General features: G+C 41.7%; 1 protein-coding gene across 1 annotated transcript in view; it reads left to right on the forward strand.

Moving 5' to 3' along the window:
- Window positions 1–14,375, forward strand: part of adcy7 (adenylate cyclase 7) — a 69,679-nt gene that overhangs the window by 33,415 nt on the left and 21,889 nt on the right. The window contains exons 6-16 of the mRNA XM_056233838.1: window positions 926–1,083; window positions 2,123–2,234; window positions 7,812–7,939; window positions 8,085–8,243; window positions 8,368–8,500; window positions 8,608–8,796; window positions 10,598–10,638; window positions 12,663–12,743; window positions 12,863–12,932; window positions 13,998–14,095; window positions 14,240–14,324. Coding sequence (XP_056089813.1) covers window positions 926–1,083; window positions 2,123–2,234; window positions 7,812–7,939; window positions 8,085–8,243; window positions 8,368–8,500; window positions 8,608–8,796; window positions 10,598–10,638; window positions 12,663–12,743; window positions 12,863–12,932; window positions 13,998–14,095; window positions 14,240–14,324 — 1,254 coding nt within the window. The remainder of the gene's footprint in view (window positions 1–925; window positions 1,084–2,122; window positions 2,235–7,811; window positions 7,940–8,084; window positions 8,244–8,367; window positions 8,501–8,607; window positions 8,797–10,597; window positions 10,639–12,662; window positions 12,744–12,862; window positions 12,933–13,997; window positions 14,096–14,239; window positions 14,325–14,375) is intronic.

Consider the following 14,375-nt stretch of genomic DNA (forward strand, 5'->3'; position numbering starts at 1 on the left):
CCTCATGTCGTTTCAAATCCCTAAGATTTGTTCCACAAGAACCAATGATGTGTGTTTTTCGTGCGTCTAGCAGGTTCGGTTGAGCTTCTGTTTAAGTTTGCTGATGAATGTTTGTAGGTAAATAAAAGCCTAAATTAAATCTGTTATATATAAATCATATAAAGCGATCAAGTCTCTTCAGAAAATTTGGACTAAACTGGTCAATTAATATCGATTACGTTTACTATCTCTTTATGAACTTTTTGAAGCGCCAAAGTGTCAGTTGCTTTGCTGTCTATGGAGGGACAGAAATCTCTCAGATTTTATTAAAAATATCTTCATTTGTGTTCTCAAGATGAACGAAAGTCTTTCAAGTTTGGAACAACATGAGGGTGAGTAAATGATGACAGTATTTTCATTTTTGTGTGAACTAACCCTTGCTTCATTCATCTTCAAATTTGACAGCTGAAGGTTATATTTTGCACATTAAAAATTTAATCAAGGAGGTATAAGTTTATCCTGTTCTTAATTAAACTTCTTGTGTCCTTTTACAATCAAAGGAATTGTTGTTTCTCAGTTTGTTATGACTGTTGTTGAGGAAGTGACATCACATAAAGAGAACACTGAAAAGCAGGGTAGAGTTTAATGGCAGGCTGTTAACCTCCCTAACTATACATGGACATTATAGTAAAGCTCAGGAACAATGTCCTAATGGTGAACCCTAAAGACAACATAGAACACGGGGTAATAGTGACCTTACAATACACAGTGAAGACAATGCTTTCTTCTTCTCAATGATACAGTTTCCCATTATCTTCCCATAGTCCAGATCTCAGCCTGGTGACTCTTAATCTGTTACAAATAGAAATTAAACAGACTTTAACAGTAAACTCAATGTATGATATATTACGGGTGTTATCTTTAAATGTGTGTGTTTGTGCTGTAGGAAAACCTTTTACAGTCAGTCCTTCCTGTGTACATCTCCATGAAGATGAAGTTGGCCATAATGGAGCGCTGCAAGTGTAAAGATAAAGAGGAACAGCAGCGTATGGTCCGGGACAACAACTTCCACAGTCTCTACGTGAAGAGACATGAGAATGTCAGGTAAAACATCATGTGCTTTTACTCATCAATGCTGTCTTACAATTCATACAAGAGGCATTTGTGCGTTGTTCTGTTTCCATTCTCTAATTTTGCAATTCCTCATTAATCAAGTCCTGATAGTGAATGAATGGTCAGTCTGTTAGACCTAACTCTCAGAGTGCTCATCATGAGGCCACTCATTTAATTAGTTTTATTTCCCATCAACCCCAAGAGTGGACAGGCATCTATTAATGTTTTTGTCCAAGCTCACAATGCTTGGTTCTCAGGCAGCCGTTTATATTTAGATAGACGGACGGCTTACAGCTGCTCAGATAAAACACAGATTGACTCACCTGTGTGTGAGCAAACAATAGAGAGCTGTTCACCTGCCGAGATTTATGGGGTCCACTCTCTTTTTGAACTTGTTCATTAGGAGTGTGATGACATGGATTGTGTGTGTGTGTGTGTGTGTGTTTGGTCTTGTAGTCAGCATTGAGAACAGCTGGGTCTTAAAGGTTCATTTCCATGAGCCGTGTTTATGAAGTTTTTATTCTTTTCAGGGCGTTCAGACAGCTGACACTGAGCTGCTGCTTTTCTCGTCATTAAAAAGGACTCGGCACAAGTCACATCAACTTCTAAATGTTTTCGCTTCCAATTTGATATGACATGAGATTCAAACTAGCAAGCATATTTGTTTCTCCCTTTTTTTTATTTCCAAAACTAAATACTAAAACACAACGATGAAGAAGTTTCAAATAGAAGCGTTTTTTAATTAAAACAATTTTAACTCAGATAATACACATAGATGCGACACAGCGTGCAAACACAAACAGAAGAACTTAAATACACAATGTGACGAACTCAAATACAAACAGGTGTGCTGCTAATTAGGAACATAAAGAATAACCATGACAACTGTTGAATGACATGTAAACAGGATCAAAGGCAGACAGCAACAGAGAAACATAATAAGAGTCCATGAAAATGAAACTTAAGCTAAACTGAATATAATGGTGACAATAAGATTGTCTCTTTTTGTCTTCCCCTTGTTTTCTGTTAGCATCCTATATGCTGACATTGTGGGTTTCACACGTCTGGCCAGTGACTGTTCTCCTAAGGAGCTTGTGATCATGCTGAATGAACTTTTTGGGAAATTTGACCAGATTGCAAAAGTAAGTATGATTAAATATGTGTATAATATAATATAATTATGCTCTTATGCTCACCAATGCTGCATTTATTTGATCAAAATACAGTACAACTGTAATACTGTGAAATATTATTTGTTTTAAAACGTGTTTTATATTTGAATATATTTATTGAATATATATATATATTTTAAAATATAATTTGTTCCTGTGATGGCAAAGCTGAATTTTCAGCATCATTACTCTAGTCTTAAGTGTCACATGATCCTTCAAAATGTATTCTAATATACTGATTTGGTGCTGTTTTTTTATTATTATTATCAATGTTGAAAACGTACTCGGTTACTAATGTAACCTCGGTTCTCTCTAGAAGTACTGAGTAATATCTTACGCTAGGGGAAAACCTCTTTTCCACGAGATATTGAAGGCAAAAATTATCATTAATTTTGAATTAATGTAAAACGCGTTGCGGCAGCATGCAGACATAGGCAAGGCGGCTCGCGTGCCTATTGGCTGTCCTGAGGCAACTGCAGCAGCCTATCGAGAGAGGCCCTTGGTGACGTCAGATCCAATGGGGGCGCTTCGCGCCCACTACGTCATCTCCCGCCAAAGCGGGCGTGGTCTGGGCTTATAAATATAGCTCGATGGGCTGATATAATCTGGTTTTTCATCGCCGAAGCAAACCAGAGCGTGTTGCAGGCACGGCAAAGATACGCAGTACTCGTTCCCTCTTTTAGAGAGAACCGAGGTTACGTTAGTAACAGAGTATGTTCGCTTACGAGAGGTTCTCTCGTACTGCGTAATATCTTACGCTAGGGGAACACAGTGTAAAACACTGTGCGTGCTGGGAACCAACACCAAAGTCCCAAGGGCAGGTGCCCGGGGCTCATATAATGCATAATTGCCAGGGACTCACAAAGAGTGAGAAGAGAGGCTAGAAGCGTCATTCCCAATAAGTTAGCGTCCTAAGGGAGCTAATCACATTAACAGTGTTCCACACAGTCAGGGTGAAAATGTTCGGCCTGAACTGTGTAACAGTATGGGTCTTACTTTTGCCCATGGAGTAATTTTATCGATCAGCGAGCGGTGCTCAAGCGGTTGTAGTATTCTGAGCTGAAGCAACGGGGCAGACAATACTGATTTTAGACCGAAAGTAGTTTAGCCTCTAGGTTATAAAACCTTATAAATGTAGACGGGGAGGCCCAGCCTGCCGCCATACAGATATCCTGCAAGGTAATCCCGCTATACCAAGCCCACGACGAGGCCATGCCTCTTGTGGAGTGCGCTCTAACACCTAAAGGACACTTCAAGCCTTTAGACGTGTATGCCAACGCTATGGCATCAACTATCCATCTGGATAGGCTCTGTTTCGATGCGGCTAGTCCCTTAGCATGTCCGCTGAATGAAACGAAGAGCTGCTCAGTCTGTCTGAAAACAGACGAGCGAGACACAAAAGCTCTTAATGCCCTGACTGGGCAAAGGAAGCTCGCGTCCTTTTCCTCGTTGTAAACCTGCAGGGCAGACAGGGAAATAACCTGAGCCCTGAACGGTGTGTTGAGGTATTAGGCACGTATCCGTGTCTTGGTTTGAGTATGACTTTCGAGTCATTTGGCCCAAATTCCATACACGTCGCGCTTGATCGAGCTAGAATCAACCAATCGTCCAAGTAGTTCAAAACTCGCATGCCCCGAAGTTTCAGGGGTGCGAGAGCCGCGTCCATGCACATTGTAAATGCTAGGGACAGGCCGAACGGTAGGACTGTGTATTGATATGCCTGGCCCTCGAAGGCGAATCTCAAGAATCGCCTGTGACGGGACGCTATTTGTATTTGGAAATACGCGTCCTTCAGATCTATTGACATAAACCAGTCCCCTTGGCAAATCTGCGCGAGGATATTCCTGGTTGTGAGCATTCTGAACTGGCGTTTCACAAGCACTTTGTTCAGCTGTCTTAGATCTAGAATGGGTCTGAGACCCCCGTCTTTTTTTGGTACCAGAAAATATCTGCTGTCTAGGCCCCCCTTCGCTCTGAGCTTGAGATAAAGGCTCTATTGCCCCTTTGCTCAATAGCTTCACTATTTCGGCTCGAAGTAGATGGGCTACTTCGGTTTTTACCGTAGTTTCGACCCGCGCCATGTAGCGGCGGGGACATCGAGCGAACTGCAGCGAATAGCCTCTTTTTATAATGTTCAGCACCCATTCTGATACCCCGGGAAGCTTTGCCCAAGCATTTGCATGAATAGCTAGGGGTAGAATGAGATCTAGGCTCTGGCCGCAACGTAGTGGCGACAGGAGAGCTTTGGTGTGCTGTAACGTAAACACTGTGCTTGCAGCGTTTGAGGCGGGGGGCGCGCCAATCGTGGCGGGCAGCCTGGCCGCGCTTGTTTCCCTTCTAGCAGTTTGCTGAGAGAGAGCGAGCAGGGCGAGCCCTGTGGGGCTTAACATGTTTGTGAGTGAATGTGAGCGGGCACATTTGCTGCATTGAAAACACCGTCGGCCTGAGCTGACTGTATGTGTGTTGGTTTTGTTTTTACAGAAACCGTGGGACATGCAGTGTGTAGTGTTTGTGGGCACTGGGTTGTGGGCACATTCACTACATTTAATGCACAATCGACATGAGTCGATTTTATTTGTGCGAGCCCTGTACTGTGGCGGGCTGTGTTTGTGTGTACAAATGAACACTGAGCTGTGGGCATTTTTATTACACTCATAACTCCATCGGCCTTGGCCGGAACACCAGAAATTACACTCTTTATGTGATTCATCTGGGTCGCCGTAAAAACGGCGTTTGTGTGCAGGCAAGCGGGCTGTGGTACCGGCTTGTTTACTGCAGAATACACTGGAACAGTCGCATTTTCTGGAACTGAACGAGCGAAAAATTTTTGGTGGAAGTCTGGCCGCGGCGAGACCTGAACACCGTCGTTTTCCTAGGAAGGCTAGGAAGACTTAGGCTTTATCTCAATCTTCGGCCGGGGCCTACGCGGAGGAGGGCGGCGGCCGGCAGAGCGAGAGCGTGGTCTCTGGTCCCGGGCTTGACGGCGCTGTGAAGCGGCGGCTGCCGGCAGAGCGAGAGCGTGGTCTCTGGTCCCGGGCTTGATGGCGCTGTGAAGCGGCGGCGGCGGGCAGAGGCTGTGGCTGGGAGCTTCGAGCAGACGGCTGTTTTGAGCGATCTGCTGCGGAGCTAGAGCGCTTCGGGAGGAAGTGCTTCATAGCCTGTGACGTCTTCTGAACCTCGGCGAATCTATCCGCGGAATCCTTGACGGATGATCCAAAGAGGTCAGCTGGGGAGATGGGCGCGTCGAGGAACACAGAGCGCTCCGAGTCCGGCATCTCAGTTAGCGTCAGCCAAAGGTGTCTCTCAGCGACGGTGAGAGAAGCCATGGTCCGCCCAATGGCCTGTGCAGCGGATTTCGCAGCGCGAAGAGCCAGGTCCGTAGCGCTCCTTAAATCCGGCACACTGATAGCTTCCGGCCTTCCTCATCCATTTTTCGGAGAAGGTCAGCCTGGAGTATCTGCAGTATGGCCATCGAATGCAATGCCGACACGGTGGAATAAGCGCGGGTGTGCATGGCGGAAGTAGTACGGCAAGCTTTGGAAGGTAACGCCGTCTTAGCTCACCGTCCAGCAGAGGGCGGGCAAAGATGGGCCGCTACAGCTTCTTCCACTGGAGGAAGAGATAGGTATCCTCTGTCTTTCGCACCGTCCACCATGGAGAATGCTGCTGAGACAGAGGTGCGCACTCTGTCTGAAAAGGGGGCGTTCCAGGACTTCGCAACTTCTTCGTGGAGCTCAGGAAGAATAGTCGCGGGCCTAGAATGCGGTGGCACGCGGTCCTTTTGCAGGAAACATCCGTCCAGCCGATTGCGCGCGGGCGCCTCCCACTCAAGGCCGAGGCTCTCCACGACCTGTAAGAGCAGACGCATCAGTTCCGACTCGATGCTGGCCCGTTTCCCTGACGACTTGCGGGCAGAGTCGCGGCGGCGAACACACACACTATGCAGAGTAAAAAGGATATAACGCCGGAAAGTGTAGCAGGTACGGCGACTGAAGGCGGCGGGATGAAGGCCAGTGGCTTCAGATGCAGAGGCTCGTCCCGCAGAAGGCTTTTCTCAGACTGCGCGGCTTCTTCACTCCGGATCCAGCGATGCGTGAGCTTCGCTGAAGAGATGAAAAATCAGATTATATCAGCCCATCGAGCTATATTTATAGGCCCAGGCCACGCCCGCTTTGGCGGGAGGTGACGTAGTGGGCACGAAGCGCCCCCATTGGATCTGACGTCACCAAGGGCCTCTCTCGATAGGCTGCTGCAGTTGCCGCAGGACAGCCAATAGGCACGAGAGCCGCCTTGCCTATGTCTGCATGCTGCCGCAACGCGTTTTACATTAATTAAAAATTAGGAATAATTTTTGGCTTCAATATCTCATGGAAAAGAGGTTTTCCCCTAGTGTAAGATATTACGCAGTACGAGAGAACCTCTCGTAAGAGAACAGTTGTGCTGCTTAATATTTTTGTAAAATGTTTAACATTCTTAACATTTTTTCAGTATTCTTTAAAGGTGCACTGTGTAATTTTTAGCGGCATCTAGTGGTGAGGTTGCGAATTGCAATCAACAGAAGTTACGGTGACCGACAGGAAAAGATATCGTCGTCTAAGACAGCAGAGAGTAGCCAGTTAAGCAAAGATAAAATAAGAAATTAGGTTTACTTGATTATTCAGTAAAACGATATGTTATTGTGAATATTATTGCTACTTGTTCATCATTGTGTCAGTGTTTTATTTGCTCACTTTAGCTAGCTTCTTTGCATGAAGAATAACATAGTAACGAAACGCGTTTGTCCGTTTAGTGCTACTGTAGAAACATGCCGGCGCATTTCAATGTAAGGGGACCCGCGGTGTATGTAGATAGAAATGGCTCATTCTAAGGTAATAAAAACATAACGGTTCATTATGTAAGGTCTTTATACACCACTGAAAACATAGTTATGTATATGATATTGCATTTCTGTCAACAGATCCTCCTAAATATTACACAATGCACCGTTAAGTACAAAACAACAGCATTTTTTTTAATAGAAATCCTTTGTAACATTATAAATATCTTTCTGTCACTTTTGATCAACTTAAGGCATCCTTGCTAAATAAAAAGGTAGCACTTTATTTTACAGTCCTGTTTCGCATGTACATACTGTATACTTATTGTAGTAATTACAAAAAACTGGGTAATAACTTGGTACTAGTCCTGAATCTACCCCTAAACCTAATCTTAACCCATACATTTACCTTATATTATTCAGTACTTTCTTGGTACTTTGTATTCAGTACTTTCATTGAAAGTGCACTGTAAAATAAATTGCAACAAATAAAAGTATTAATTTATTTTAAAAAAAATTAACTGACCTCAAATTTAAGAATGGTACTGTGTATAACTTAATATATACTGTATATAACATAATTTAATTTCATTTAATATAATTCAATCTGATTATCAATCAGTTTGGTTCCTAAACAAACATTTAATTGATCAATTGGTAAATTAGATACTTGTGCTCTGAATTGTACATAATAGGTGTCCTTGTGTGTGCTTGTGTTTTTTCCCCTTTAGGAGAATGAGTGCATGCGAATAAAAATTCTTGGTGACTGTTATTACTGTGTGTCTGGCCTCCCCGTTTCCCTGCCAAATCATGCCAAAAACTGTGTTAAAATGGGCCTGGACATGTGTGAAGCCATCAAGTAAGTCTATATGTTTATAAAATATGTAAAATATATGTTCACGTCATCATTAGCACAGCATTTATCCTTATAGTGTTTCTTTCTAGCACTGGCCAAGATATTTGGCAGATGAATGGCTGATTATTTTTCTAATCATCACTTGCAGGCAGGTGCGCGAGGCAACAGGTGTGGATATTAACATGCGAGTAGGTGTACACTCTGGAAACGTCCTCTGTGGTGTGATTGGCTTACGGAAGTGGCAGTTTGATGTGTGGTCACATGATGTCACCTTAGCAAATCATATGGAGTCAGGTGGATTACCAGGGTATGAACAATAAAATCACTTATCAAATGATAATTGATAAAAGTTGCACACAGAATACTGTCTGTATCGTAATGTCATACCTCAGGCCTTCTTCATAAGATGCTACTTATTTTTTCTCCATCAGACGAGTTCACATCACAGAGGCGACTCTGAAGCACTTGAACAAAGCGTATGAGGTGGAGGAGGGGAATGGTCACTTGAGAGACCCCTACCTTAAAGAGCTCAGCATCAAAACTTATTTGGTCATAGACCCTCGGGTAGAGACTTTAACTCAAACATTAGAAGTGTATGTCTGTCTGCCATATATTTGTTACTGTATATGAATCTGAATATGTTGGTGTGTTGTTTATGTTTGTGTGTTAAGTCAAAAGATCCATCACTGATGGCCCCCAGTGTCACTAAGCCTCGTGTGAGTGACGGTTTGAAGATGAGAGCATCTGTGCGTATGACACGCTTCCTGGAGTCATGGGGGGCCGTCAAACCGTTTGCCCATCTGCAGAGCCGAGAGGAATTCTGCACAGATGCTATGGTCAATGGAAAGGGTCGCTGCAAGGTCAGAGATACAGACGTTAAAGGAATAGATCACACAAAAATGAGAATTGACCTCACAACAGATAAATGACTGACAGCCTAAATACCAAACAAATCGCTGCGCTGATAAGCCTTGTTGTTATCCGCCAGTTTGACCATTAAGCTTAAACCGTGTCTACACCGGACGTGACAGTTTAGGAGTCGCATCACTTTGCAACAGCTAGAAGCTGTCAACACTGGATGTGACAAAGCAAATCCATTTGTTCTTCCTATGAGAAATATCACGAGTGCTTGGAGTACGTCATAAATAGAACGAGGCATCGGTTTACTTTTGGGGATTTGTCATGTCGCGAAACGCCACATCCAGTGTATACAACATCACTGATTATAATGGGTTCTTTTGTCGCACCGCGCCCTTCATGTCCGTTGTAGATGCGATATTACTAGACTTTCTGTGACAAACTTTTTTTGGCAAAATCCCAGCATTATTGTGTTGTTATTTTACATGATTTAAAAACTAGGTATCCACAGAGGCTAGTGAATAGAGTTTTGTTCATTCCATTCTCAATACAAGACAGTAATTTTGAAAAATACGTGTTGTATCAGATTCTGCTGTAGATTGCATGAAGAACTAAACTTGCCTATTTTAAATGAACGTCTGTTTGCATCTGCAGAAAGCATCACACTACTCTTGTGCATTAATGTCAATATTTATGACATCAACTGTCTTACTTTTTGACATTTGGATAGATTTCCCCTTGTCATTTTCTCATCTTGTACCATTATATTTAGTGCAACATAACCTGATACAAAATCTTGTTTTCTGGGGGGTTTTTTGAGGGGTTTTTTTCACGGTTATAAACTGTATAGTATTTATTAATTTATTGCAGAATCATCAGGTACATAAGTGACATAATTGCAACATAATTTTGTTTAACAGACAGAGAAAGTTATTTGTGGTGCAACAGATCACAAATCTCACAGTTCAGATCATATTATGGTTTTTGAGTCACGGATCGGATAATTTTTTGGATTAGCAAAAAGTTAGTTATCAGTTTAAAAAAACCCAAGAACAAATACACTAATTACAAGCATAGATGAATTCAAGGTAACACTTTATTTTACAGTGTCCTTGTTACATATGTTACATGTACTTACCATAGTAATAACAGTAAAATATGCATAATTACATGCAACTAACCCTCAACCAAACCCTATGCCTAACCCTAACACTATAGTAAGTACATGTAGTTGCTTAATTTTACTTAGTACTTAAATATATAATTACACTGTAACGATGACACCTTAAAATAAAGTGCAACCGAATACAATATAACAAAGTTACAAATAAAGTAAGTACACTGCACAGTGTTCACTGATTTAATCTATTAAATATAGATTCATCTTTGTTAAAGCTGTCTTTTGTTGTTTGATTAACATTAATGACAAACAGCAGCAGGTATTTTATCCTGCTGTCACTTTAAGGCAGAATGCACGTATCCAATATAATGATTCTTTCTCAACTGTTAATGTACACTTAAAACTGTGCCGAATGTGTATAACTGACTGTGTTTACGTGAATACTAACCAAGACGGGCATTTTGACATAATTTTGTGTGTATGCATCCGTTCAAGTGCAAGGAGACGATAAAATTTCACTCTATGATGTTTTAAACTTTGCAATTAATCCGTGCTTCAAAACATGCTTTAATCCTTCAAAAGCAGTGGCCATGGTTAAGTAATGGGTGTTGTGAGGTCAATTCCTACATTATTTACACACAGAGAGGTGCAAAGCAGATGTTCACGTTTGTCTCTCTCTTTAGGACATCCCTCTTAGATCAGTAACGACCAAAATTACAGAGAGGTGAGTGTTGTTTGCGTCATATATTGGTCTGTCTTGTGTGTATCTCAGTTGGAAAAAACAAGGTCTATGGCCTAAGGGCCATTCAAAAGCTTTTTATAAATGTCCACTTTAGTATGTCTTGAGTCTGGTTTTGTCTTGCTGACTGAAGCAGTGATGTTGAAGTTGTCTTTCTCACTGTTGCTCTCTGACAGTTTTGATGAGTCTCTTGAGGAGCCCTTCTCTTTACCTGCCCCTCCCTTGTGCACATATAAGTGAGTGGAGCCATACTGGCTCAGCAAGCTCTATGGGGCCTTTAGTTTCAACACTAACAATGCAAATGCTCAGTGAGCCACTTTTAACTGGTCATATGGTTAGCATGACCATAGCTGCACTCCCTCAGTGGTGTGTTTCCAGCCTACAGTGCACTTTTGGTTTAGACAAGCATGCGTTTCTGCTTGCAAAGAGAGAGAAAGGAAACAGCATTTTCCTTTCTGAGAAGTGCTGAGGACCATTGCAAGGGGACTCTGTCAGGGTTTAAACTAACACAAGGCATTCTGTCTGCCACGGCTCTCACACACAAACACACACACACAAACACACACACAAACACACACACACACACACACACACACACACTGGTTTCCATGTTTTATTGGGACTTCCCATAGATGTAATGATTTTTATACTGTATAAACTATATATTCTATCCACCTACACTAACCTACTAAACCTACCCCTAAACATACCCATCACAGAAAACTCTCTGCATTATCACATTTTCATAACACTTCATTTAGTATGATTTATAAGCTCTTTTCCTCATGGGGACAAAAAAAGTCCCCATAATGTCAAAATTTACTGGTATTAATATCCTTGTGGGGGCATTTGGTCCCCATAATGTAGGGAATACCAGGTACACACACACTTAATTCTCAACAAAACTACATTAGAACTTATTATCTATTTAGATCCCTTAACTAAACAAATTATTACAGTTTTTTTCGATTGCTAAACGACAGTGAGCACAACTGGAGCTACATGTGCAAAACTCTAACTACAGTCTGCACTACCAACAGTCACCTGAGCTAAACAGTTCACATCACCTGCAAAACTCATTCCAAGCAACACAACTCTTAACACATGGCTCAAAACAGGCTCATGCAGACAAACACTATGCACAACCCTCACTGAGATAACACACACTGTCACTCAGAACACACTGAGAGTAAAAACACTAGCATCAAACACCAAAACAGAAAATACTAACTTTTCATCTTTACAGTTTGAACAATTTCAGTGACTTCATACAAAGTAATTTCTTCAAAGAGAGACATTCTTTCACATGATTTATTTAAATTTTTAGAACATAACAATTCTTTAAGGTAAATGAAAATGAGCAGTTTGCTTCAATAGTCTGTAGTAATTTATGGAATTACAGTAATGAGAAAAAAAGGTAGAAACTAAAAGTACATACTGTAATTCGAACAAATAATTGAGCCTTTCAGCTGAAATTGCAATCAGTAGTGTTTGAAAGGCACAAGGCTGAAATCTATTCTGTTTTGAATGTGTGGTTCACAGTTTTGACAGCAGTGTGTTAGCATTTGAACAAAGTGCTGTAAATCCACAGTGTTGTGCAGGTTGTGGTTAAAGTCATGGGATAAGTGTGTAGAGTTTTGAAAACTGTGTTCAAGCACTGAAAAACGAACTAGAGTTTGGTCCACATGAACTGCTGCTGTGCAGACTGTAGTTAGAGTTTTGCACATGTAGCTCCAGTTGTGCTCACTGTCGTTTAGCAATCGAAAAAAAACTGTAACTACAAAACTAGTCAAGTCATTTAGAACTATGAACTTCACACATATTCACCGAAGCTTCCCTTGTACTGGCTGCAGTCAAATATAACTCAATAACAGCATGACAACAGCTATAAACATCTTTTCTATCCCACAGTGCACATGCACATTTAGACATGTGCATTGTGTGTGTGTGTTACTTCATGGGTCCAAGTGAGTTTTTGTCTCTGTGATCTGTGTCTACTGTCCTTGTAGGAATAAATCACAGAAGACTAAGTTTGATGAAGAGCTTCACGACAAGATGACCACCACCATCAATGATCTGAGCTCCAGCAAGTTAGTCTGACATAAACAAGCACATTAAATCATTTTGAATGGAATTAAGTCCAGTTTGGTTAAAGTTGCACATTTAGTGCGTATGAAAACGAGTGAAGAAAGATTTTGTGTGTGTGCAGAAAGTGGGTGAAGTCGGAAGAGATCTCTGGCCTCACGCTGTGGTTTACTAAACGAGACCTTGAAAAGCAGGTTAGTGTTTTCCTGAGGGCTGTAACTTCTGGAATGTATGTGTTAGACAGAAAGACAAACAGTTATTTAATTATTTAGGCTGTGGGATTTTTCTTGTTTCATACACCATGTGTTGTCCAGTGGCGTAGCGGACGGGCACGCAGTGCGAGGGTGCCCCGCTTGTTGGAGGGCCCTGCGAAAACCCCTGTGCCAGGTTGTGCCGATAGGCGATGATCAGCTAATAGACGCGATGCGCTGATGCGTCGATAGACGATGATCAGTAGATGATCAGCATCAGCTATCGGCCTTATTAAGTGGATTTGACATTTCCAATTAATCTAGGCATAATAAATTATTATTATTACGTTAAATTAATAGGCTATTAGCTACAATTCAATTTCTCCACAATGATTTTATGGCGCATCACCCCATACAGACGAGCTGCGAGGAAAATAAAAGATTAGTTAAATTAGTTTACTCATTTCAAATACAACTTGTTTAAAACTAAATACTTCTCTTCTAATTTTTTTTCACTACTTATGGGCCACAAGAGAAATATTAAGAAAAAAAATTAAGACAGTTATATAGGCCTATACCATTATCAGCAGGTTGAAGATTCGGCTGTCATCGTCTCTGAGAGAATATGCACCGTTAATGCAGCGTCAGATGTTTTTACTTTCGCTTTCTGTAGTGAATAATTGACTGGGGTTTGAGACTTCTCCACCACCATAACTCGAGAGCAAAGTTTGCACATTGCTTGTGTGATATCCACTGACTCGCCTTCATGGTTTAAAATGTAAATAATTCCAATATTGTGCGAAATTTTCCTTTATCAACAATTACTCGCAAAATTATGGACAGAGATTCAGATTTTGCACACGTCATTCCCCGTGATAAAATCAAGTAAATTATTCAATAAATGAGTAGCTAAATAAACAAGTACGCTAAACCCCCCCCCCCCCCCCCACACACACACACACACACAAAGAGGGGAGCCCCGTGAATTTGCGCTACGCCACTGGTGTTGTCTACACGTAAAAAAAAAAATGAAGAAATTAAACAAATGCGTGTATGTGGTTCTCTCAGTACAGGACTATAGAGATGCCAAGCTTTAAATATTACATTGGTTGTGCCACCTTCATCTTTATCTGCATCTTCATCATCCAGATGTTTGTTACCAAACAGTAAGTGGCATGAACACAAGCGAACCCCATATGCAGACTCAATTTAACACTTTGGTGCTGAACGTGTGTCTTCATGTGCTACAATCATTTGCCCTGAGAGTAAACATAACTATCTTTCTTTGTCTCTCTCTCTCTCTCTGTTAGGCGTAAAGAGCTGGGGCTGACGTTTGTGGTATTGGGGTGTTTTCTGCTTTTGATTCTGTGCATCTGTTTTGCGAGTCATATACAGGTTAGACCACCAATGCTTTCTTTTGCCTCAGCACACCCATTCAGTTGGCCT

This window comes from Rhinichthys klamathensis, unplaced genomic scaffold (assembly GCF_029890125.1).
Source record: "Rhinichthys klamathensis goyatoka isolate OS25496 unplaced genomic scaffold, OSU_Roscu_1.1 h1tg000378l_1, whole genome shotgun sequence".
NCBI classification, from domain to species: Eukaryota; Metazoa; Chordata; class Actinopteri; order Cypriniformes; family Leuciscidae; genus Rhinichthys; species Rhinichthys klamathensis.